We start from the raw sequence: 26,519 nt of genomic DNA, 5'->3' as shown, positions 1-26,519 counted from the left end.
TGTCAGCACAGAGCCAGATGTGGGGCTCGATCTCACGAACCATGAGATCATGACTTTAGCCAAACTCAAGAGTCAGACATTTAATGGACTGAACCACCCATGTGCTCCTGTTAAATTTATCTTATTGTTTACAAACATCAGTACCAATTTTTGTAAATTTCTGTATTTTTCTAATAAATCTTAACATAAAGTAACTTTGTGCCTCTTTATTCTTTTTCAGTACTTCCTTAGATATTTTTGCAAAGTTTTATTTTATTTTTTTGTGATTGTGTCATTTCATTAAAATAAACTTTGAAATATACACTGTTTAAAAGTAGGGTGTGGTCATGATGAGAAAAGGAAGGCTTTATGCCCCAGATTGGGTTAGACCTGGGACTGAAAATGATATGTAGAAAAAGAGGAGCAAAAAGGATCAACAAAGGGAAGAAAACTAAATAAACATTCCAGGTACTAGATTCTGTATAAAACCCAGAAATGCCCTGGAATAAAACATGCTCTTGAATGACCTGAGTAATTTAAGCAGCCAGCTGGTTTTGCAGGTCAGCATGTACAACCCTGGCTTCTAAGGACTTGACAAACTACCAGGGTTCTGACCTTACATTGAAATTCCTTGAACTCTGTGTACCTGTGCGCACGCACCCAACATGCCTGCCCCAGCGTGCATGTTACCAGTCACAAGGAGCACCATTAATGAGTGCTCTGGTAGGAAGCATAACTTAGAGGCTAACAAGTTCTAGGAAAAGAGGGAGATCAACACAGACGGCCAGACACCAGTTTCGAGCAGCTTGTTCTTCAAGTATGGTGAGATCCAGACCTTTTCGTTTTACATTAGTCATCTCAAAAATGGGAACCTCATGTTTGCCACTATTCCAGGTAACCATCTCTCTTTTTGGGAAAAGATTTTTGGAGGTACTCTAAGAATCTGATTGTGATAGTTTGTTCTTTGGGTACCTTAACTACTCTTACATTTAGAAGATTCCGTTTAAGAAAGTGTTACCAGCATCTTATGACTTATTATATTTACTGGTCAGAGACACAGAAAACAAAATGGTCCATGACAGTAGTCTTTTTTCTTCTGTATCTGTATCAGTTCTGTTGCTGTTGAAGTAATATGATGCAATTTAGTCTTTGCTTAACTTTACTAGGCTGTGAATTTTTTTAAATGAAAAATGTTATTGATATATCAAACTGCTGCGGCAGCATTCATTTTAAGACATGTTTACTGTTGCCTGCAACTGTACTTAAGGGTTGGCCATTTTTTCAGTGCTGAGCAACGTAGACAGAACCATCTTAGAGTTTATTTTGGCTCCTCTGCTCTAGCATCTCATTCAGACTAATACCCGCATCTCTGTATCTGTTACTTGAACGCAATGTATCTGAAAGATTTAGGTCTGAAATACATTAAGACTTTGCTCACCATTTCACGAAAAGCCTGAACCCTGACAGCTAATGCATTGGCAGCGAGGTGGTAATAATATAAGACTGTGGACTCCTTGCTAGGTAGGGTGCAGCACCCAAGAAGTCTAGGAAGTGACTTGAAATTGAAATGCGGGCTTTATTTGTTTATCTGTTAAGCTGAATCCCAAATGATTTCATCTACTCATAAATAAACTTTCCTTATGAACAAAATTTGAATGTTCATTTTCCTCTCAGTTAGTATGCAAATCTATTTGCAGCATTTCTAGCAAAAGAGAGTGCAACTCATTTTCTGTGCTTATAAATTGTTCATTACCATGCTCTCTGATGGCCAATTCATGGCTCCATCTGCGACTCCACAAATCTCTTTGCCCATATAAACGTGGTGGTGTAAATATAAGGTGCTGAAGAGGATGCATTCGGGATTAAAGGGAAAAAAGACGTGTCTCACAAAAATTCCCAAGCCTATCATTTTAAATTTTGCAACTTCGTATCTGTTCTGTTATTTGTGTGGTATAGTCCAGAAAAATAAATACTACACTGATCTCCTTAACCCAAGTTTTAGGACTACATATAAATGACTTGTAAAGATTTTCTTGAAAGAGTCTCAGTTCAAGGGAAAAACAAACCTACAAACCTACAAACAAAACCTCTAGGAAGGAGTACTTTCTTTCCTCTGCGATGTGAGTTATTGTAACCTGCAAGGTTCAACACAGAGAACTAAGATAATTATATTGAAATTCCTATGGTTTGGGTTGTTTAAAACAAAGCAATCAAGGTTATTACTTTTTCTCTCTTCTTTGATAAAGAGAGAAAAGTAAATCTCAACTGGAATGTCATGTAATTTTAAATCGACCTTCCCCTTAGAGCTAGTTAAAGTCACTTCTTCATGCATATATTTAACACCCATTAATGCTAATGGAATGGACTTCTGTTTTCAGGTAGGGAACTTGATTTCTTTGTGTGAAAATACTACTCGCAAATAATGAACTTCCTTCCTCTGGCTAAAATGTGAAAACAAAGAAAAAATGCAAGGTGCAAAAAAGGTCTTTAGAGCAAGCCAAATCTGCCTGCAGAACGAACAAAAGGCATTTTCACATCCATCTGTACGGGTGTGTAGGATAGGAATCTGGCTCACAATGTATATCCCCTGTCACTGCTGAGCTAGAGGATCTATCCAGAGATTTTTATTTTTCAATTAAAATTCTGTGCACCAATAATAGACTCTGCAACAGAGCTTTTAATTAAAAAAACAAACGAAATGATATAAACCCACATTGTCTCTAAGCGCCGTTTGTATTAAAGGATTAGACTAATGAGAAGTTCGGGTTTCATTGTTCTAAACATGTGTTTCAGTTGGTGCTCTCGGACCCACCATGTGAAGAAAAGGAAATGTAAGTAAACAGCAAGAGGCTCCATGTTTTTATTTAGCATTTTCAAAATTCAAAGAATAAATAAGGCTCAAGTCATTTGAGAAGCCCCAAATGAGTTTCACATGATTATAATCATGCAAGCAAAGTAAGAGTAAATTTTTTTTAAATGCAAATGGCTCAATTTTTCTAAACGCAGAAAAAAGATGCACTTTCATTATGATTGGCTTTGTTAAATATATGGGGCCTCATTGATTTCTAGGTATTTTTGCTTACTCCATTCTCCACCACTGAGGTATTGAGGGTTCTTTAGGTTCATGAAAGAATCACAACGTCATCTATGGTTGCATCCACACTCCTAAGTCACAGTGATAGTGGGCTGCAGTTTTCTGCATATTCATTTTCAAATAGAAGCAAACTCACAAAAATTCTAACCTGTATTATATGTATATTTCAAAGTGCTTTTGGTGTATACTACGTGAATAATTGCCTCAATTTTCTCACTCTTTGTGCTATAGACTTAATGGTTCCCAGAATTCTATTCGTGAAATGAGGAGAAGGTGCCATTAATAACGCTGCTGCTGATTAATGACAACTGTAATGCACTGTGACTTCGTGCAAGTGTCAGAAAAGCATGTCTGCCAAGCACTGTCTTCTCCTGGGTGTAGCCCTCACTGCCAACTAACTGTTTTCAATTATCGTTGCCAGTTACCCTCAAGGCCACAGTCTCAAGGCCTGGGCATTGCCTCCAAATTAAGAGGCCATGTTATGTGAATGCCTTCCTCGGCCCTGGAACCATTCACTTGGTTTTGGTGGTTCATCTCATTATTGATAAGCTGCATGTTAAGTCTGTGCTGTTCTTCCAGCTTTTCCATTGCTCTCCTTTGTTCTTTCTTTGCACTGATTTTAGACTTGTTTTTTCCTGTCTTCTGGTGTTTGTGGCATAATGGAGGTTTTGATGATTGATTTATTTACTTAACTCTGGACCTCCTGGCTGCCTCATCTTGCCCAATCTCTTCTGCCTTTGACCCAGAATAAGAGAAAAAGAAATTCATAATTGGAAAGGCTCGTAAATGTTGAACGTAATTCTCCAATCAACATGATAGGAAACTATACTGTTGAGGAACTTGATAAGCTGCCTTTAGAGTCGCTGAGGCCACTGGTCTCCTTTTCACATAAAGAAATGGAGACTCAAAGGGAGACAGCAGCGAATTAACGTAGGGTTTCAATTAGTACTTAAGTACAATTTTTTGGCTACCTCACTTTGCATGTAAATGTCTGTTGTATTTGTCACTATTTAATACCATTTCTTTTGAATGGAAATAAGAAACTACTTCAAATAAAATGCAAGTTAGCAGAAGATAAAAAGAGAAGGCAAGAAAGTACCTGGTATCGCAGGTGGGATTAAGTAACTGTATACATTGAAGATGCTTTCCCAAATCTTTTGTCACCACAGGAAGGTGTTTGAGAGATGATTAGTTCTATTTAAATCCGTTTTCAAACGTATTTTCTCTGATCTAACCTCCTCAATTTATTTTTATAACAGCATTTCTTTAGTATGAACAACGCATTGCTAGGCTGTCTTTGTATAAAATTTAAATACTGTTAAGTAAGTTAGTATATGAAAAAAACTTGATAGATCCTCCCCATTACATGCCTAATCCTTTACCCTCCCAGAAATAAGCAAGTACAGTGATGTGTGTGTATGTCCAGAAAAAAGGTAACTTATAAAAGATAAATATGATCATACATATATAGGATTCTGTAAATGAATTGCATTAACAGATTGCATTAATTGATTAATATGTCGCCATCTAACCTGGTTTGAGGAAGTGAAGTGTTTTTCTCAAGAGTAAGCAAGTAAAATGCAGAGCTTGGATTTGGACCCAGGACTGACTCCTGAGTCCAGAATTTTATATTACAACTATACACATGTATCATACACATACGTATACTGTATGTACTATTATACTACTGTATATGTGCTATAATTTTGCACTGCAAAACTATATTGTATGTCTAATATTAAATGAAATGATACACTGGCAGAAATACCTGAGGGATATATGATTCGCTTATTCTTCTAGATACTACACAACCTCCCCTGGATTAATTAAGTCAAGTCACCCGTCTCTGGGTGATATGATATGGCACCTATCTCTCTCCCAGACTATTGTAGCTAAATCTCACTTTTGCCTATGTTAAGAAATGGTTTAAAAAAGAAAGGATCCATGAAATTTGTTACTGCTTTTACTCTAAGGGCATATGAAAAACACTGCTCCTATTGCCCACAGTACCCTCTTCATAAAGCCCCCTAGTTTGAATTCTCCCCTGGTGTCTACTCCAGGAATAGTTGTGCATCTGGTGAGTAATGCTGCATGATTTTGTTAATTTTAGAGGATACCATATAGCCAGTTCTCCCTCTCATCCTCTTCACTGCTAGAAAGGTTAAGCCAGATCTCGAGTTGGGTTCTAATTTTACATACTACATTCAGTTTAAAAAATGATCTCACTCTTGGCTTAGTCTCTCTGTGTGAGACCCTCCACACTCTCATTTTCTCATTTCTATTTTTTTCTTTTTTGGGGGGGGATTTTTAATATTTTTGAAACATTTTGGAGCACAGGATACTGAATGCATTCAGGCAGGACTCCACATAGTAATGTGAGGCCAGAGCCGGCTTTTACTGTTCCCGGGGCGGTTGGGGGGGGTTGCTGCACGGTGGTAGGAGACACCGACTCCACTGCCAGACAGTCTGGATGTGAAGCCTGACTCTCCCACTTGTAGCTTTGTTATCTTGGGCAAGCCAGTTAATGTCTCCCCGACTGAATTTTCTGAATTGTAAAATGAGGATTACAATATTGTGACCTTACCTAATAACGTTGTAAATTGGAAAGCGAGTTAATTCCCCTGAAGTTATATAACTGGTTTAGAAGAATGCCTGGCACAGGAAGTTCTGGGCGATTCTAGCAAAGGAGCCAACAGAGTGACTCTGCAGTTTTCTTCCTGAATTTATCAAATTAATGAAATGGTAGTTAATCTTAGGTCCACAGAATCTCAGCACTGAGAAGAATAATAAAGATCAATAAGTCTAATCATCTCTGTAGAGGAAGAATCATCTCCACAACACCCAAGCAGAGAAGGACAATAGCCTTCCAGTAGGGTCAGAAATGATGTCCATCAGCAACCACTTCCAGAGAACTCTGATTATTGGGAACGTCTTTCTTAAGCATCAGAGTTGGTTCTCATTTCTCCTGATCATTTTTTCATTTTTGGCATCTTCCCAATTTGACCAATCATATATAAATCTCCAAATAGTAACTTCATTTTTTAAAATTGCAACTTTTCCTACAATGACTATCTTGCATCTAAAATTCGAGCAATTAGAACATTATTACAGTTTAGATACTGTTTTTTTTTTAAGAATTAAGAAAAATCTGTTTAAGGGGCACCTGGCTGGCTCAGTCAATAGAGTATAAGACCCTTGATCCCAGGGACATGAGTTTAAGCCCCACGTTGGGCTTGGAACCTACTTAAAATGAAAAACAAAATGAAAAAAAAAAAGAAAAATGTTTAAAAATTGACCTTGAGAAAAACATGGAAATAATGGGGGGGGGGGGGAGGTAGGAGGGAAGCACACAGAGTCAGAAGACCTGTAATCTGGTTTGAATTCTTCAGCCTTGGGGCACCTAGGTGGCTCAGTTTGTTAAGGGTCTGACTTCCCTTCAGGTCATGATGTCACAGTTCATGGGTTTGAGCCCCATGTTAGGCTCTGTGCTGACAGCTCAGAGCCTGGAGCCTGCTTCAGATTCTGTGTCTCCCTCTCTCTTTGCTCTTACCGTGTTCGTGCTCTATGTCTCTCTGTCAAAAATAAATATTTTTTAAAAATTAAAAATAAATAAATAAATAAATAAATCCATTCTTTGGCCAGCTAGTGACTTCCCCACTGACTTTCCTACTCTGGGTTTTTGTTGTAAAGTATGTAAAATTCTGAGAGTGAAAGAAATGATCCCAAAGGTGCCTGCAATTCTGAAATTATATAATCACTTAGCATTTGTCCAGCTAATTGCTTCTTGGCCATTGTATTTAGGGCATATCAGAAACTGCACCTGTGGGTGCACAGGATCAGAAAGAGAAAGTGAAATAAGTCAATTTGGATAATTGCTATCACGGGAAACAAATATTGAGTGGCTCAAAAATTAGATCTGAGAAACAAATTGAGGTAGTTAATCTTTAAAATTGACATTCTGATAAGGATATGGTCTATTTTTACAAGTACAGAGGGTAAGCACAGATTTATAATGGAGGAAGATGAAGAAATCTACACTTCTGATCATGCCCTAAGATTTTAAGATTCCAGATAGGAACCTTCTTCTCTTTTATTGGGCTAGGACACAAGAGAATTCCCCCACATCCATCTAAGGCAGGGTACTACATATTTAAGATTTATATATTTTTAAGATAATATTTAAAATTGTATGGCTATAAATATAATACATCGTATATTCAAACAGTATGGAAATATGGAAAAGATAAAGAGCCTCATGATACCATCTGCCAGAGAAGGAAGCATGATTAGTAATTTGGTGTATATGAGTGTACTACTATATAATAACTATTTAGTGAAATCATTGTAATTGCATAAAAGAAAATATACAAAGTAGAATTGAGCCCTCTATATCATTTTACTTCACAAAGCTTTTATTTATTTATTTATTATTATTTTTTTTAACATTTTTTATTTATTTTTGGGACAGAGAGAGACAGAGCATGAACGGGGGAGGGGCAGAGAGAGAGGGAGACACAGAATCGGAAACAGGCTCCAGGCTCCGAGCCATCAGCCCAGAGCCTGACGCGGGGCTCGAACTCACGGACCGCGAGATCGTGACCTGGCTGAAGTCGGACGCTTAACCGACTGCGCCACCCAGGCACCCCACAAAGCTTTTAATTATAAATATGAATCTACATTCTTTTTGATGACTGGATAACATTCTTTTATAAGGATGTGGCATTAATATTTTTAAATGCTTTGTTGATGATTGCTTGTCTTAGGATGCTTTATTAAAGTTATACTTCAGCTGCCATTTTTTCCCAGCCTTTTGAACCTGTGACTTTAGGTGAACACACACACACACACACACACACACACAATCTAAAACACAAAAAATGAAAGAAAAAAAAAAACAAACCTGTTCTCTGGGTGATTAAGTTTCCTATTAAATATTTAGGGTAAAATTTTTATGTTGACACTTCACAACTGTTAAAAAGTCACTTCTGACTAGTGTGATGATAAACATGACACACTGCCTCCTTGGAGACATTGGGAGCAATAAATTAGCTGACAGTTATGAGTGCTTTCAAGCTGAAAAGTACTGGGTGTTATTTTAACAAAGACTGAAGTAGCCATGATTAAGTATAGCTCCAACTCACAAGCTTATCGAGCTGTGATGAACAGGTTTCCACTGTTTAATCCCAGAATACTTTGATAACGGTCCATGTACTGAAGTATGAGAAAATGCTGTCAGCAAACCTACATTCAGCGCACCATGCCTGGCATAGTGGAATATCACAGAGGTATCTACACCTGGGGAGTGAAACCCCCTAGAAATCACACTGCAGATTTTGTTTTCTTTTTTGTTGTTGTTGTTTTTTTTTTTAATGTGTATGTTCGTTTGTTTTTGTTTTCTTTTGTTTTTGTTTTTTTGTTTTTGTTTTTTGAATTTTGTTTTCGTGTGATCTTTTAAAACTTATCCAAGAAGGGCCCCTGGGTGGCTCAATGGGTTGAGCATCTGACTCTTGATTTCAGCTCAGGTCATGATCCCAAGGTCGTGGGACCGAGCCCTGTGATGAACCCCACGTCAGGTTTTATGCTGAGAGTAGAGCCTACTTAAGATTTTCTCTCTCTCTCTCTCTCTCTCTCTCTCTCTCTCTCTCCCTCTCTCTCTCTCTCCCCCTCTTCCCCTCTTGCACTCTCTCTACTCTCTCTCTCTCTTTGAAAACTAAAAATAAGTAAATAAACTTGTCCCAGAATGATTTAATCCTGCCTAGACACACAAATGATTTGTCCATCCTGACTGAAGAAATCAGCTTCTCATTCCTTGATAAACGGCACATGTACCCACATTCATTCATTTTCCCTTTTTCCCAATTTCTTCCTCCAAGCTGGTTTCCAGCCTGCTTCTTTTTACCAAAATATTAAAGGTTAACAGATTTTAAACCTTCCAGGTGACTGCATTTTAAAAAACTCTAGGTCTCTGGATAAACAGAATGGTGGGAAGATTATCTGCCTAATACCTAATACCTATGACATGTTAGCCCTGGGAAGTTAGTCACTACTTTCTCAATATGCAACCATACATGTAACTCGAGAATCAAACCTATTAAAGTGCAATTATCTATGTATGTTTCGGATAGTTTCACATTTACCTGTATTCTTAGTGTCCTGAATGAAGCGGGCACACTGTATACATTTGCTTAATTGTGCTGGGGTGGGGTGTGATGTGCCGTGAGTATGTGAGTGAGTGATACTCACATGTGCTGGGGCGGGGTGTGATGTGCAGTGAGTATTGTTCCAGGGAAACTGGTAGGGTCAGAACGGATAACATGGTCTGAAAGAATAGGCTTTGACCATCTAGAGGTCCAGCACTAACTATTGTCCTTCTACCACCAGGTGCATAAACTATAAAGATCAATACACAAATGGCTGGTATATCTGGTAAGGACATCCCAATTTGTGATACATTTTTGGTGTTATGTATACACTTTGTGTCCTAAATAATTGAGATGGCACATGAAATCATACAGTTAAGGAAATGTTAGGGGTCATGTAATACATGTGGAAACATCATTTTCAGTTTATTGTCCCCTGTTTACTAATGTACTTCCTGTGGCAGGGAACTTAGCTATTTTTAGGAATAATATCTTGTTCCCAAATTAGAGACACGTAACAGTAAAATAATTGTTCTTTCTCTTGAAATCTCCACCACATGACTCCTCTACTGATTCCAAAAGTCTTGAAAACCCTCAAAATAAAAGTGCTGCCTTTTATAAGCTAGTCCTTCAGAAATTATAAGACAGTTGTTATCAATCTCCTCATATATGACTTCCGTATTTTCTAAGCAAGTTTATCAGTTCTCTCAATTAGAAGGTTAGCTCCTGTCTTGTCCACCTTTAAATCCCCAACCCCAACATTTAGAACTTGTTCAGTTGCTTAAATACTAGTTGAATGTATGGCTGGCTGGCTGAAAGAAAGGAATAATGAATGAATGAAGGAAGGAACAAAGTCCCGGTTCCTTAGAACACCCCTCCAATTTCCAGAGGAAATGATCATTACCCCCTGGCAAGATCCACCACTCTGCGGCAGGGAATATTCCTGGTTCAGTGAGGATGGATGAGGTGTGGCAGGGGATTGCTCAAGGAATCCGGCCTCACAGAACCTTGCATCCTAGCTCCTGAGGCTCTTGCCCCTTCTCCAGGAAGTAGCAGCAGTCTTACATACTCCTCTGCTCTTCTGGCATCAGGTTCTTGTTGCTGATTTTCCTGGTGGCTCTTCTCTGTGGAGTAGTGTTCTCCTGCCTCCATTGCTGGCTGCGGAGACCTCGAATTGATTCCCCAAGATGCACTATGGCTGTTTTTGCTGTTGGAGACTTGGACCCCGTTTATGGTGAGCTGTCTGCACACTTCTAGACTTCCTGTTAGAAATCTAATGGTTTGTAGTGAATTGAAAAACTAACCTCTGGAAAGCAGATTGGTGAACTGAGAACAAAACATAGTTTATTAGAGACTCAAAGGAATTCAGTGGGGAGAAAGTCTACATGAGATAACTTCAGAAGAAACGAGGACCCCCCCCGCCAAATGTGACTTAGGGAAATGACTCGTAGTTTAGTACAAGGATAGACCTAAACATTTTCTCAGTCAATACACAAAAGCGAAGAGAGATACAGGGCTTGTCATTCCGAGTGGTAGGGTTTAAGGTACAGGATAGTCTCTCTGAGCCTTTGATATAAGTCTAGCCTGCCTTGTGTTCATAGTCTCATTTACTAAGTTCTCTATGCCTCACTTATCTGCAATGACATTGAACCACATTTTCCAGATTGTCTGCTACCAATGGACAGCCTGAAATACTTGGAATCGGGCAGGCGGATGTCAATATCCATGTCCTTTCTCTCCAGACACACAAGTAGCACCCTGATCCTGCCTGCTTCCAACCCCCACCCCCAAAACCATGCCCTTTCTGCTATTTTCTAGTTTACGTAAGAGTAAGGAATGGAGGGAATCCAAGTTTTCAGAGTTATTTGTAGCAGCAGCCTTAGCTGTAAGTAATAGAACTATCACTTAACTGATCTGGGAGGTCACAGATGATAGTTTATTTATTTGTGTTAAGCATTGTTCTCAACCAGACCATCTGTTGTGAAACTTTCCCTTTAAGATGCTATTTTGTACACCATCCATAGTTGCCTTGGGAGGGTGTGGTGGAGATTAACAGCCACCCTCCAGGAACTTGGACCAGCATAAGATTTTTAATAGATGGAACAGGGCATGCCCTGAGAAAACTAACAGCTAAATAAAAAGTGGGGTAAAAAATTAGCTTAAATGTTTTAATATCAAAACTTGGTACTCTAAGATTTAAGGATTATATTTATTATTGACTTTTTAAAAAGTTATATTTAATGGAAGAAACACATGTCAATTTGAGAAATGGTTACTTGGGGAAGGATAATTAAAGTCTCCAATGAAAAAATAATCTTTCTCTTAAAATTGAACACATTCTATTAAGCATAGGAGGAAATCGGGTCACTGACATTCTAATAAATTTTATTAGTCAAAGTGGTCAACATGGCCACATTGGTCTATTTTTCTTTATTTAATTTGAGATATTTAACAAATAAATGCAATTATGATTCTTCCAACCTGACTCGAGTTTCTAAAGAGGAAAATCTTCTCTGGTCTTCTTAGCCTTTACTTACTCAGAAGAAGACTCTTTTCTAGACTGTCTTGAATCTTTAAAAATGTCTCCTCTTAATAAGTAAGCTACCCAGTTATACTGTTTTCATTTTTAACGCAGTTTATTTGCCACAGTTATATCCCCATTTATCTGATGTTTTATATTTCCTGTGTGGTGGTTTACACATATGCTTTTGAATTTGCCTGAACTTGCCTCAACAGACAGGTATGACTGGGAGCGAAGGTGTCAAGCGTGATCAATTACTGCAATAATCTGAATATAATCATATCAAATGCAGGGCATTAGAATCACATTCTCTGTATTACTATATGACCCTGAAGTCATTAAGGACAGGAAAAAAATATACTTGGGAAGAAATGGTTCTTTAAAAAAATACAGTCACAGTTTGTTTCACATCTACCAAGTGCTAGGCACAAGATTGGGGCTTCTTGGATGTTATTTCTAACTGCTAAAAACCAACCTGGAAAAGTGGCTATTATTTCTCCCAAAGGATGTTATATACTTTTCTCACTGTGCTGGATAAATATACCACATAGGCCTTTGCTGCAAGTCAACTAATAGACTTCAAGTTGTCCATAATTGAGGGCAGGGAGCCAGCAGAAATCTGGGCAGGACACTCATGGCTTAGTCACCTCATCCCTTGTGTTAAGTACAGCCTGGTATCTCAAACCTCCAGACATTTCCACTGGGTGATTCCTCAACGGTAGGGATTACTCTCCAGAATCCACATCCCCTTTCTCATTCTCTTGGGTCCTCCTTAATCCCACTGGTAGCTCACTGAATCTTACTTTGCTCAAGAAACACATAAACTCTCCCTCAGCTGAAGTTATTACAAAACTCATTTTTGTCGCTTTCCATCTTAGGACCAGAGGCTCAGTTTCCCATTTCTATTTATTTATTTATTTTCCCCTTGCCTAGTTGGGTGTTAGGTTATCCCACCTCCTACCCATCTATCCTATCTCAGGGATGCTCAGAGTAGCTGTACGGACAGTGAACAGCTATTCACACAGTCTTGGATGTGAATGTGGCTCCCAGAGTTGTGCTTCCTTGCATTCCTGTGTTTCCTCTCTAAAAAAAAAAAAAAAAAAAAAAAAAAAAAAAAATAGAACAGGGACACTTGAGTGGCTCAGTTGGTTAAGCATCTGATTTTCGATTTCAGCTCAGGTCATGATCCCTGACCTGCATGGGGTTCTCTCTCCCTCTGCCACATCTCCGCTTGTGCTCTCTTTCCCTTTCTCTCTCTCTCTCTCTCTCTCTGAAAAAAAAATTGCAACAGAATAATTTTTGAAGTGGTATTCTCTGTGATCTTTAGTGATATCTTTCTGACTAGCAATTTGTGTATTACACATCCCAGAGAGTCAATTTTTTAAGGCATTCTGAAACCCAGACCCAGACCCAGACTGGATTTCATTTCCCCACTGGATCCCCATTACACTTTCATTTCCCCTGACAAACGATTCTTTCGATCTACTGTTTCTGGAAAAAGAGGTTTCCTCCAAAAGAGAAATGAAGAACCACTACAGGATCTTTTTACGGCTACAGGGGAGGTCAGGACCCAAATCTCCACAGTACCCCATAGAGTATGTGCTCACAGCTTCAAGGTGATCCAGTCACTGCCAGATTCATACACCCACACGGCTGGGTATGGGGCTTCACCTGCGTTTTCCTCACAGTCTCAGGTCAGAGGACAGAGGAAAATGAGAACCCAGTTGAAAGATAATGGTGATGTGAGAATATGAAATAAGATTTCTGGACTCCCTGCCACCCTCTGAGCACAAAGGGGAAGATAGAAAATTCCCTCCTGCATACAAAATGTAGGAAATGGGTCATTTAAAACATTTTAATGGAGAGAACTGGATTTGCTCTATTAAACTTGGGTTTCTTCCTAGATCCTTATTTTATTTCTTCAAAAATTATCTCATTCTATTGCCACTATTTGTTGAATATATTAGTTGAAACAGCTCTGCTCTTCTGATCTGTGGATCCAAGATGTGACTCTCAGGGTCCCATAGAAGCTGCCCTCAACTGAAGAGCCAAGAAGAGAATTTTGACAGAATATGGAAAGGTAGAGTAGACTGAACTTGAGTGCTGTTAAAATGTGTACAATGGGAGATTTCTCTCACTAGCAATTCCAGGCAATATTATTATGGCTCAAGTTGTCAATGACCTTTTTTAATGTTTATTTATTTATTTATTTATGAGAGAGAGAGAGAGAGAGAGAGAGAGAGAGAGAGAGAGAGAGAGAAATAGCACAGGGGAGGGGCAGAGAGAGAGAAGAAGACACAGAATCCGAAGCAGGCTCCAGGGTCTGAGCTATCAGCACAGAGCCTGATGCACGGCTCAAACCCACAAACCACAAGATCATGACCTGAGCTGAAGTCGGACACTCCATTGACTGAGCCACCCAGGCACCCCACCAAGTTGTCAATTATCTCAATTAGAAATATCCAAGAGAGAAAGGCAAATGTGTGGCCTGAGATCCTCGTAAACAGTGTGTAAACATGTTATGTTTGCATGTCCATAACATATCACAATGAAATTGTTTGCGCACGGGGAGAAAAAAATCTCTCTGCTACCCCCTTGGAGGGTAAGGAGGAAGGGTGGTACTGTTAGGGAAAGAAAGAAAGAGGGGGACCAAAAGAAAGTCAGGAGGGTGAAGGGAAAGGGGAAAGATAAGAGCAAAAGGAAAAGGAATCTACAGTTTGAAGCTGGAGATATTTTGAGTACTGAAATTAATACCTATTAATTTCATACAAGCCCTAAAGTCATGCTTGTTTTTTGTTTGTTTGTTTTGTTTTGTTCTCTTGTGTCAGTCCCGCCTCCTTTTCCTGGACTCAGCTCCAGGGGTCTCCTAGACAGTTTGTCCTCCCATTATCACCCTCCCCTGCTACCCCTGACTCATCTCCTGGATCCTTCGTTTTCCCTTAGCATCCCTGCTATTCCCTAGAAAGGACCTGTTCAACGTCCTATACCTTCCTGAATGGGGTTTTCCATAAAGTGATCTCTGAGACCTCTCACCCCTTCTTTCAGTCATCAGACCCCAGCAGTTCTAGAATTAACTCAGCACCTGTGTTAGGGGCAGACAAGATTTCTTGTTTCAATGTTGTCTTATGGCCTTACCTTGCCTTACCTATTTTAATGATGCTTTTAGGATCCTTCTTATCTGCAAAGTCCACAGAAAACAAGAGATTTGCAGGTTTTCCCTTCTTCAAATGTATAAGTTGAGAGAACCCACATTGGGCAACAGAAAGTGATTTTTTAAAGGAATGTATGCAAATTTTTAGTAAAGTGGGAAAAGAAAATCATTAAAATTCTCCATAACCATCTGTACCCCAAGATCAAGGACTGTAAGACAGGCTGAACAGAGAGAAAATACAAGTGACTTAAGAAAAAGTTTTGAGTTTGTCAGTTTAATGGTTTTGCTTATTAAATCTGTATTTAAAAAATGGCAAAGAAGTTTTAAATTTGTTTACAAACAGAAATTTTTCTGTTAATTTACTGAAAATAATGAAAATAAGTTTTCACTGAAAATAAGGTTTTGAAGCTGAATAAAACTCTTATTTATGAGAAAGCAAGATATTTAAGGATAATGAAAAGAAAAACGTTTGGGGTCTGGTAGGTGAGAGAAGGACTAAGGGCTTGAGGGAGAAAAAGCAATCTAGTGTTCATTAGAAAAGAAAATTTGAGAGCATAGAGGAGAGATCCCCACCATTATTGACAGCATAGCAGAGAGATCCTTGCCATTATTTAACTAAAATAATAAATTACTATAAAATCTATATTGACTGCTTTTCCATCCTGTGTGATTCAGAGCTGGGTCCTATCAGCTCTAACAGGGCAGAAAACAGATCCCATGCCATTCCTGAGAAGCCAGCAAGGTGAGCACCCACATTGACACCCTTCCTGAAGACACTCATCTTGGCTTAGCTCCTCTTGGGAGCTGATCTCCTCAATAATGCTGCCTTTCAGAGATCTAATCTTCCTGACCCTATTTCTTCTGCAATTTCAGAGATAATCTTCCCCTTTTCTTACTTCAGGGTAAATAGAAGTACTAACCTTTCAGCAATGATTAAATGGGAGGGTTCTGAATTGGGGAGGGGAAGGAGAACTGGACAGGGACAGAGAAGAAGCCAGCCCTTCCATGCCCCTCTTTCCTCCCCCAATTCTCCCGGATCCTATCTTATCTTCAGATGGTTTCTTTTTTTTTTTTCTTAATGTTTATTTATTTTGAAAGACAGAGGGAGAGAATAGGGGAAGGGCAGAGAGAGAGGGAGACAGAGGATCTAAAGGAGGCTCTGCACCAACAGCACAGATATGGGGCTCAAACTCATGAACCATAAGATCACGATCTGAGTCGAAGCTGGACACATAACTAACAGCCACCAGGGTGCCCCTAGGATGGTTTCTGAAGTGTTATTTCTGTATACTTTATGTTCTCCATGTAAATATTCTGTGACTTGTTTTAGGCAAGGAAAGGGGGAGTGTTTCATTCACATGCTTTCTTTTCAGGGCATGATAATAGTAACAGCTCACAATTTATTGAGCATTTACCATGTGCCATGCTCTGTACTACCATCTCTAGTCTCGTTTATTCTTCCCTACAACCTTACGAGGGGTCCACTATCATTCTGAACACTCTAAAGATGAGGGAAGCAAGGCACTTAGAAATCAAGTGACACAGTTAGCCGATAGTAGAACAGTGACTGAAATTCAGGCACTGTCCACCACTCTGATAGAAGAGGAAGGAATGAGATACAGAAATGAAAAGAGACGAAAGAGGTGGAAGGGGCAGGTTCAATAAGGCAAGTCAATGGGACTGCTCTTAACGATGTGGGAAATCTGAACTCTGGCTATAAAAACTCAGCAGTGAGTATATTGGTTTTACAAAATTCAACAACAAACTCATACCTTCGCCAGAAGTTCCATAGAAAATGACAGGATATTTGCAGGCATTTTAACTGAGTTCTTCCAGCTTCTTAATTTGTCAGAATATAAAAATTATGTCTGCTCCCTGCTCCCTTCATACGATACAGATATCCCCCGCTATCTGAAAGCAAGACTTTCATAAGCCGAAAAGACTTACAGAAGCGATTACCATTAATTTATATGGAAAAATTTTTGAGTGTCTCCAGACCCCAAAAATAACCTGTCTTTTCTGATTCCTTAGAACACACCTTGCTACTGAATGCACAAAGTAAGTCAAGATAAAGCACAGAGAGATGCTCACAGACACACTTCAAAGCCATGGTGGCTTGATGTTGGGATGTGGAATGTAGCTCCAGGGAAGGAGCTGCGTGGGGCCACTCTCCTGCTCAGGTGCACACTGCCTCTACAGTGGCTCACTGCGAAACAAATACTGAACATCATTCGCTTTTCACCCTTTTTTGTAAAAACAAAAACCCTCTTTGAATTTCTTTCGGTTAGCAAAAGCAGTTACTAATGGACGTGTTTCATAAAACAGAAGTGGGGTAATGCGAACATTCGGAAAGTGGAGGGTACCGGTATTGCCTGTAAACCTGCTTTGAAAAAAAAATAAAAACTGATATATGTTTGATTTCACAAAAGCTTTCTGAGCACATGGGCTTAGTTATGTTTATCAAATGAATGCCCTGTGGTTTTCATAACAAGCTTAAGAGCAATGGCCAAATTTGTAGTAAGATGATAACATAAAACTTACCTACCACAGAGAGTAATTGTTAATATCCATTTGCCAGAAGCACAATATTGATACTAGCAGCAGTAGAGATAAATTTGAGCTAAAAATTGTCAAGTTAATCTGATCAACCACTCCAGGCAGAATGATAGCTAAATGACCATTGACTTGCTACTAGATATACCAGGAGCAGTTTACCTAGGAAATGGACAATGCTTAGTACCAGTACCCACAATGCAGGGAGGTGCTGGGGCAAATACGCTTTGCCAATGTTAACTGCTTTATCCAGTGCCTCAGACTTAGCTTACATCATCCTAAGTTTCCTAACTGCAAAAGCCTCTAACTCCACAAATTATTCTGTTTAATAATCTCTGTGCTATAATGTTGATAATGATAATGATTAAATATTTAACCATTAAAATAAGATAAATTAGAACAGAATATTGTAAATAAAAGAAAATGCATGCATATTCCTGGCATATGGTAGAGTTCTTGATATATCTACTACTACTACTAATGATAATTAGTTATTAATGGATAATTATTATGTATCAGGTTTTGTTTTAAGCACTCTAAATTCATTTAGCCTTGCTTTTACAGACATAGATACTGACATTATCCTTTTATTGCATAGGAGAAAACTGACATACAGAAATGTCATGTAATAGCCTAGGAGTAGATCATTCAATTAAATAAATAATTCCTCCAGAAAGTGCCGAACCAGGTTTCCATTCAACATTCTCTACCCTTCATAGATTATATTAATGTTTGAATTATTCTACTCTGCTCTCCCAGCCAGTGAATACAAATACAAATATATGAACATTCACGATTCCAAATAAACATTATTCATCCCAAGGTAAAGATTCTGAGCAATCTGCGTTTGGATTCCAGTGATACAGCTATTGCCTAACATGTAACTATTCCTTAAGTTGTTTTGATAATTGTGTCATTTTCTTTGGGATCTCCTTGGTGGTATCACATTTTAACCCTTCAAGAAGAGGTCAGCCAACTTTCTCTATTAAGGGCTAGATAGGAAACACATTTGGTTTTGCAGGCCAGTTGTCTCTGTGGGGACTACTCATCTATGCCATTGTAATGCAAAAAGGGACAATATGTAAATGAATGACATGGCTGTGTTCCAATTAAATTCCATATACAAAAAATGGTCAAAGAGCTAGATTTATTTCAAGGGCCTATTTTTTCTTTAATGGTGAATTTAGAGCTGTTACTGAAATTTATAGTTGTTATTGTTTTGAAAAGAAGGAATCAAATCATTTCAAGACAGCCGAAGACCCATATATATATATATAAGTATATATATATACTTATATATATATTTATATATATATATATATATAATATACATATATATATTTATATGTAAAAGGAGAGGGAGAGACGTCGTTATGAAATGTTGTTGGTTCCTGTTGAAACTCAAAAATAGTAACAGTCTTTCAAGGGAATACTAATAGGAGATTTCCAAAAGAGGTACTGAAATAAGTTCGTCTCTCCAGGTGATCAGTTTGAGGAAGAAAATGCTCGTTTTTGATATTTAATGGCGTCTAGTGTGTATAATTTAAAAGTTGAAATTTTGGGGTGCCTGGGTGGCTCAGTCAATTAAGCGTCCAACTTCTGCTCAGGTCATGATTTCAGGATTCATGAATTTGAGTCCCCCTTCCCCCCACCGCCTCTTGTCAGGCTCTGTGTCCACAGCTAGAACCTGGAGCCTGCTTTGGATTCCATGTCTCCCTCCCTCTTCCTCTCTGCTCCTCCCCCCACTCATGCTCTGTCCTCTCTAAAATAAACATAAAAAATTTAAAAATAATAATAAAGTCAAAATTTTGATTTTGAAGCATTTTTCAAAACTTTTGTAATGTTTTTTCTTTATTGTGTGTGTGTACTTTAAGTGCAAACTTTGCACAAGTTAACATTTTTACTATTTATTATGGAGAAATGTTTAATTATGTTAGTTGTAGTTTGCAGAGCATAAATCTAAAATAATGAAGTTCAGACATTATATTTAAATATTTGTATTGAAATTTGCATTTCCCATGAAGGAAACATTAGCTAAAATACCATTAGTATTTACAGGAATCTTATCTTCTAATCTACCAAAAAGGGCATCCCTCCTACTTTCAGCTGCTAAAATGTAAATGCTTCTTGATGGGTTAGTTAATGATGATATAATCTGTTCACGAGAGCAAACTTTCTTGCTATAGTGACTAACCTATCACTGTAGAGAGCAAGATAGTTGTAAATTTTTTCTCAAGGGTACAAATAATTTTCTGTTGCTCTAGTGATCCAAGAAATGCCAGATTTTATTAGGCAGTTCCTGTACTTCTGTTTTATGCTGACTAGAAAGATTACAAGTCCCCGTTTTTCTCTTTCCAGGGACAGAAGTGGCTGTGAATTCAACTGTTGGAATTCACCTTCAAACTCAAAACCCTGAACTATATCCTGCTCCATGTTATGGCACATTAGGACCCCCACCTCCATATGAAGAAACTCTGAAATCAAGTCGATTTTAGCTCTGGATCATCAACTGGAAACATCAGAAATATTTTTAATTCTAAAAATCAAATTTAGGAACAATTCTTTTATTTAGTGGGAATTCCCAGAAATCAATTAATATAGCCTGAAAAAGGACAAATAGGCAGAAGAATGAATGTGGGGAAAGAATTTTGGTCAGGAAGATATTTCAGTAGTAAATTAGTGGACTCTTAGTGTATCATTGCTGTGTTATATTTTGTGCTACACAATCAAGTCAATGTTTCTCCATCAGTACTCAAATAGACAGTGATTAATGCATGGAGTGGGTCTTCATTAAGTTTGGGATTTCACTCCAGGTACACATCACAGCTTTCCTGGCCTTATTATCTCTCTTTTAATCTGACCCCCCCCCAGTATGGAATTAATAAGAATTATCATAATTTCACAATGACCCGAGCATGGTGCCAGACCCAGACCAGAAAGAGAATATTTGAATTAAGGTAAAAGGCGACACTAGGGAACAAGGGACACTCAGAATTGAAGGGTGAAGGATGAATGAATAGGAAGATTAAGAGCCCAGTTCAAACAGTTGCCTGTCTCAGCCTGAGGAGAGAGAAAGTGTAGATAGAAGCTGAAGAACTCTACCTAAGCTGTGGACCATATGTAATAGCACAGTGTGGAGAAAAAGAAAGCTTTCATTTTGTATGAGTAGATATGGACTCTGGAGCCCTCAGCCTTTCTCTGGTGTCTGAAGACTTGGCATTTCTTGGGGTACTATGATAAGAACCTTTGGCATAGATATCAATGTTCTCATTGAAAACCCTGAGTACAGAAGTAGCAATGGGACATTTTCAACTGGCATTTTTGCGGTGGCCATGAGCAAGGGGGGCAGAAAAAGAAATCCGTGGCACATGTCCGGCTGTCATTGGCTGACAAATTTGTCGAACAAAACAACCTGTATCTCCACTTATTCATCTAATGTACCTCTTAAATTTAACTTGACCAAATTTATCTCCTGATCTTTTCCCAAATGGGTTTATCCAAACCTCCTTCATCTCAATTGATGGTAACAGCAAATATCCAGTTGCTCAGATCAAAGAACTTGGAGTCATTTTTGAGTCTTCTCTTTGAGTCATTTCCTATATCCGTGTTGTCAGAAAATGGCTTGGCTCTTGGGCACCTGGGTGGCTCAGTCATTTAAGCGTCCGACTCTTGACCTCGGCTTATGTCATGATCTCATGGTTCATGAGTTGGAGCCCCATGTTAGAGCCTGCTTGGAATCCTCTCTCCTCTCTCTGCCCCATCGCACTCATGCTCACTCTCTCTGTCTCTCTCTCTCTCTCTCAAAATAAATAAATAAATTGATAAAAAAAATAATATTTAAAAAAATAACAAACAAAACAAGAAAATGGACTGGTTTGGCTTTAACTTCAAAATAAGCCTACACTCTATACAGTTTCTACTGCATCTCTGCTGTGAGCCAGTCACTACCAGTTCTTGCCTGGATGGTTGTAATAGCATCTCAATTTGTCCTTTTGCTTCTAGCCTGCCTTTCTGTATTCTGTTTCCAACACAGTAGCTGGAGTCATTTTTTCAAAACGTAAAGAGGATCATGTCCCTTAACTAAACTCCAATGACATTCCATCTCACTGAGAGAGAATGCCGAAGTCCTTGACCCATGGCCCTGTAGGATCAATACCCTGTTCAGTCTCCTTTCCTATGAGTCATATCCTTCCTCATTTGCCCCAGGAACACTATTATCAGACCTATCAGGTGTTAACCTCCCTGCATCTTTCTGTTAGGGACTCTGGTACTCACTGTTTCTTTTGCCTGCAATACTCTTCCCCCAGATATCGATATTATTTCACTCTTTTACTTCCTCTAAGTCTTTGTCCCAATGTCACCTTTTCATGAAACCCACCCTGATTATTCTACTTTTTTTCATAATTTAAGGTTTTTCTTGACTTTATTTATTTATTTTGAGAGAGAGAGAGAGAGCAGGGAGGGGGAAGAGGGAGAGAGAGAGAATCTGAAGCAGGATCCACTCTGTCAGCACAGAGCCTGATGTGAGGCTTGAACCCAGTAACCACAAACTCATGATCTGAATCAAAGTCAAGAGTCAGATATTTAACCAACTTAGCCACCCAGGTGCCCCTGATTATTCTAAGTTGCAACCTTTCCCAGAATTGATACTTTCAATTCTTTGTCTCAGATATACTTTTTCCAAAGAATTTTTCATCTACTCTACTACATATTTGAATTCTATTTAAAATCTGTATTCATCTTCCCTTGATAGAATGTAAATCTATGTGGGAGGGACTTTTGCATTATTCAATAATTTATATCCAAGGGTATAAAAGAGTCTGTTACTTAGCATGTATTCAAACACATTTTTTAAGCAATGTTACCTAGTTCTGGAAAGTCCCAAAAATAGGATGAGATTTGATGGGGACAAGGCTTTATGACAGTGAATGTGGGTAAGAGCCAGGGACAGCTGGCTTAGTGCTGCTAAAATAACCTCATTAGTATCTACTGTTGAAAGAAGACCAGAGAAACTTGTGTTAATGTACTTTAATAATCCCAGGTAGGCATGCAGGGTTTAAGATGCACACACTGCTTTCAGATTTTATTGTCATAATTTTGTGACCAAGCTATTCCTAACTTCAGGGTATCCATGGGAAATTGAACATATCCACTCCCTTCTGAAATCCACTAAGATTACAGTAAAAAAGTAAAAATGTTTTTAATTCACAAGAACAAAGAGAGTGGCAAGAAGATGACAAAGAGGATGCACAACAAGATTTTAGTACCTGGAAGATGTCTTAGATGTGTATAGATGGAGAAATCATAATTCATTTAGGTTTCAAGTTTATCCACTTTGCTAAGTGTCTCCAGGGAAGAAACTGAGAAGAATGAAGCAAATTCATGCTGTAACAATGTAGAAGGGCCCAAGAATAAGAGGTAAGAGAGGTGAAGGGAATTCTGGAAATTATCATAAACATTATCTACAGGAAGATAGTATTAAGCAACCCGTAGAAGAGCCAGTTCCAGTCAGAACATGACAGCAAATGGTGTAGGATGATAAGAGGGATGATAAAGGAAAAGATATAAATGAAAATGTGGTGATAAATTGATGATTGGTAAATGGAAAGTGAAGGAACTGCAAAGACAAGGCAATTATAAATCTATGAAAAACAGAGGTTGGATTAACCCTTCAGCCCCCGAAATGGTTACGCTATGAATAATGAAAATAATTAATATTGAGTTTTACATTGAACATTAGTCATCTCGACAAGCTAGGCAGAGGGGGAAGTGTGATTGAGGAAAGGTGGTAGGATTTAATAAGAAAACTAAATCGTAGTCAGATGGTGGGAAGTCAGTGAATAATATCTAAAAGTAAAAGAAAACAATAATGGTAAAGTACATCATTTGGAAATTAGGTCATAAGTATCTGAAGCAAAACACTAAATGAGTTGAAAATTATTGCCTCAAGAAATAGGACTTGGAGAAGGGCTGGCTTTTATCATGAGTCTACAGTACTATTTGACTTTTTTTTTTTTTTTTTTTTTTAAATTTTCTTTTTCAACGTTTTTTTTATTTATTTTTGGGACAGAGAGAGACAGAGCATGAACGGGGGAGGGGCAGAGAGAGAGGGAGACACAGAATCGGAAACAGGCTCCAGGCTCCGAGCCATCAGCCCAGAGCCTGACGCGGGGCTCGAACTCACGGACCGCGAGATCGTGACCTGGCTGAAGTCGGACGCTTAACCGACTGCGCCACCCAGGCGCCCCTGACTTTTAAAACTAAATATGTGTGTTACTTTAATTCTCTCTATATATGTAAATATAAATATAAAAATATATCACTGCCTTCATTTAACAGATTAGAAAATGTGGGTTCTGGAAGGGTAATTGACTTGCCCAAGACGTGTAGCTAATTAGCATGGGAGACTATATTACAGACTAGGCATTTTGATCTTTCAATTCCTATTCCAGGTTTTTTTCCACAATGATCCTCTAACTTCATAAGTGGCTACAAAAATAAACATCAGAGAAAATGGGTTATAGTTAAGTTTATCTCAAATAAGTAATGCTAGGGAGTTTTTGTTCATATTCGATGAGCTTCATATGTTAAAATTCATCCCAGGTATAGAACAGGCAGTGGCTACATTGATACCTAGAAAAGTATAAGCACATCTGGAAACAGGGCTAATGATTGAGCATCTGGAGTTTCCCAAAGACATTAGTGACAATATGGTTGAAGTGATCGGAATTTATTTTTGTGACTTGAATTTATGTGTCAGGACAAGCCTAACCAACACGTATGCTTGGCATGTGGTAGGCTGGTTAATTTAGGGGGGTAGGGAAGAAAGAATGGGGATAGGGTGTGGGCAGGCGAGTAAGGCTGGTAGAAAAAGGGTTTCTTTCCATAAAAACTTTTTTGGCAAAGGGGCGCCTGGGTGGCTCAGTCGGTTGGGCGTCCGACTTCATCTCAGGTCATGACCTCACAGTCTGTGAGTTCAAGCCCCGCGTGGGGCTCCGCGCTGACAGCTCGGAGCCTGGAGCCTGCTTCGATTCTGTGCCTCCCGCTCTCTCCGCCCCTCCCCTGCTCACACTCTGTCTCTCTCTCTCAAAAATAAATAAACATTAAAAAAAAATTAAAAAAAAAAAAAAAACTTTTTTGGCAAAGACCTCATCAGAGATCCCAGACTACATTTTTTACTTAATTCTAAAAAACCACATATTAAACAACTATTACATGTTAATTATTGTACGAGGTTCTGGATGTATTTTTTCTACCAAAGTTAGTATGATTTTTAATCATATTCGAGTTTCCACTACTTTGCTCTGATCTCCAGACAGAGACTTAGAAGTTCTAGCAGATGCTCTTTTATGGTCCACTGAAAACAACTGAAAGTAATAAAACTAATTTGGATTATATGATTATCATAACCTTTTAAAAAGAAATTTAAAATGATAAACCTGTGTTTTTTTTCTGTCATCTCATTTCTGAAAATCTTTACTTGCATCTTAGTTCACCAATAAATTTTTAAAATTCTATTTATTTTATTTACTTATTTTTTAAATATAATTTATTGTCAAGTTGGCTAACATACAGTGTATACAGTGTGCTCTTGGTTTTGAGGGTCGATTCCCAGGTTTCACCGCTTACATACAACACCCAGTGCTCATCCCAACAAGTGTCCTCCTCAGTGCCCATTTTAAAATTCTTTTAACCTATTGTCTCAGATTTTAATTCTAATAGGACTAGAGTGTTTCCGTCTTCTGTTAAAGACCATTCATTTTTTTTTTAAACAAAGCTTTTCTTACTGCTAAAGGGTGTAGCTTTTTCTTTGAACATCCAGCAGAGGGCATGAAAGCCTACCTATGATTCTAGCCCAGTGTTAGATTTGATTTAACGGCTAGATGAAATCATGAAGCTGGGTTACTATTGACATCAGATTTTTGACAGACCCAAGCCGAATGGAATAATCATGACATTCACATTTTCAAGGAGGAATCTATTACCTCAGCTCATATTGCTCACAGTGAAGCTGAGCATCAGATAAGACACCGGCCAGGTGTAGAAAATCTGAAATGTACCCTTACTTATGAGGATGGGACCTATGAGTTAGCGTTGCCCACAAAGGCGGGCTAACTTATGCACACGATGTTTATGTGACATGTAGCGTCTACAGCACTGACCCTACAGTTCCAGCCTATTTCTTTTTTACCTGACCACAAGTTCCCCTTTCATTTCCGGTTTTGTAGTTCCAGACTTGTTTCATTTGTGTGAGGAACACAACTTTTATAAAAGACAACTTCAAAATTCAATATCTTTCACGGAAATGAAATAGAATTGGGATAGAGCTGAACAGCATTCATGTGAACAATGAAATGAAACTCCAGCACAATATTTTATCTCAGGCAAAATGTGAAATACTTCAGGATGGTATAAGAGAAAATGAGACAATGAAAATGTGCTGGCAATGAGACCCCACTTTTGATAGAGAATGATTTTTTAAAGTCAGACCAACAACAACAAAAAGAAAATATACATTCCAAAGGGATCATTTGCTTTTAAATTCATTTTGCTTTGTGATTTTGTGCAAAATAACTCTATACAGGCTGTTTTTTTTTTAAATTTTTATTTATTTTTTATTTTTTTTTGTTTTTTGCCTTTCCTATTTAATACTGGATCCTGGAAAAAAGTATAATTTGTGTTGTTATTTTACTAAATTTATTTCTAGGAAAATGAAGTAAAAGTGACATCCCTTTACAAAATGGAATCATTTAGTGATAAACAAAATGTAATTTAAATCTGTGGGGGTGCCTGGATGGTTCAGTTGGTGGAATGTTGGTCAGTTGGTCAGATGACTCTTGGTTTTCAGCTCAGGTCATGATCTCGTGGTTCATGAGATTGAGCCCCATGTTGGGTTCCATACTAATAAAGTGGAGCCTGCTTGGGATTCTCTCTCTCCTCCTCTCTCTGCCCCTCCCCTGTGCTCCCTCTCTCTCTCTCTCAAAACAAATAAACTTAAAAATGTAAATTTGTGCATTTAGAAAAGTTATTCTTTCCTTCTAAAATTATGTCAGTCTATACCTAACTCATGAAGCAAATAAT

The 26,519-nt window shown here is 38.3% G+C and overlaps 1 protein-coding gene across 1 annotated transcript; it reads left to right on the top strand.

The window, feature by feature from the left end:
* Positions 1-664: 664 nt before the first annotated feature.
* On the top strand, positions 665-20,810 carry TMEM207 (transmembrane protein 207). The gene is made up of 5 exons (XM_058730837.1): positions 665-873; positions 2,773-2,810; positions 9,455-9,499; positions 10,305-10,447; positions 19,797-20,810. Exons 1-5 carry the CDS (start codon positions 799-801, stop codon positions 19,931-19,933), a joined length of 438 nt encoding a protein of 145 aa, XP_058586820.1. The 5' UTR covers positions 665-798; the 3' UTR covers positions 19,934-20,810.
* Positions 20,811-26,519: the final 5,709 nt, after the last annotated feature.

Source organism: Neofelis nebulosa, chromosome 5 (genome assembly GCF_028018385.1).
Source record: "Neofelis nebulosa isolate mNeoNeb1 chromosome 5, mNeoNeb1.pri, whole genome shotgun sequence".
NCBI classification, from domain to species: Eukaryota; Metazoa; Chordata; class Mammalia; order Carnivora; family Felidae; genus Neofelis; species Neofelis nebulosa.
Note: the sequence above shows the minus strand (reverse complement) of the source record. Positions and strands in the feature narration are given on the sequence as shown.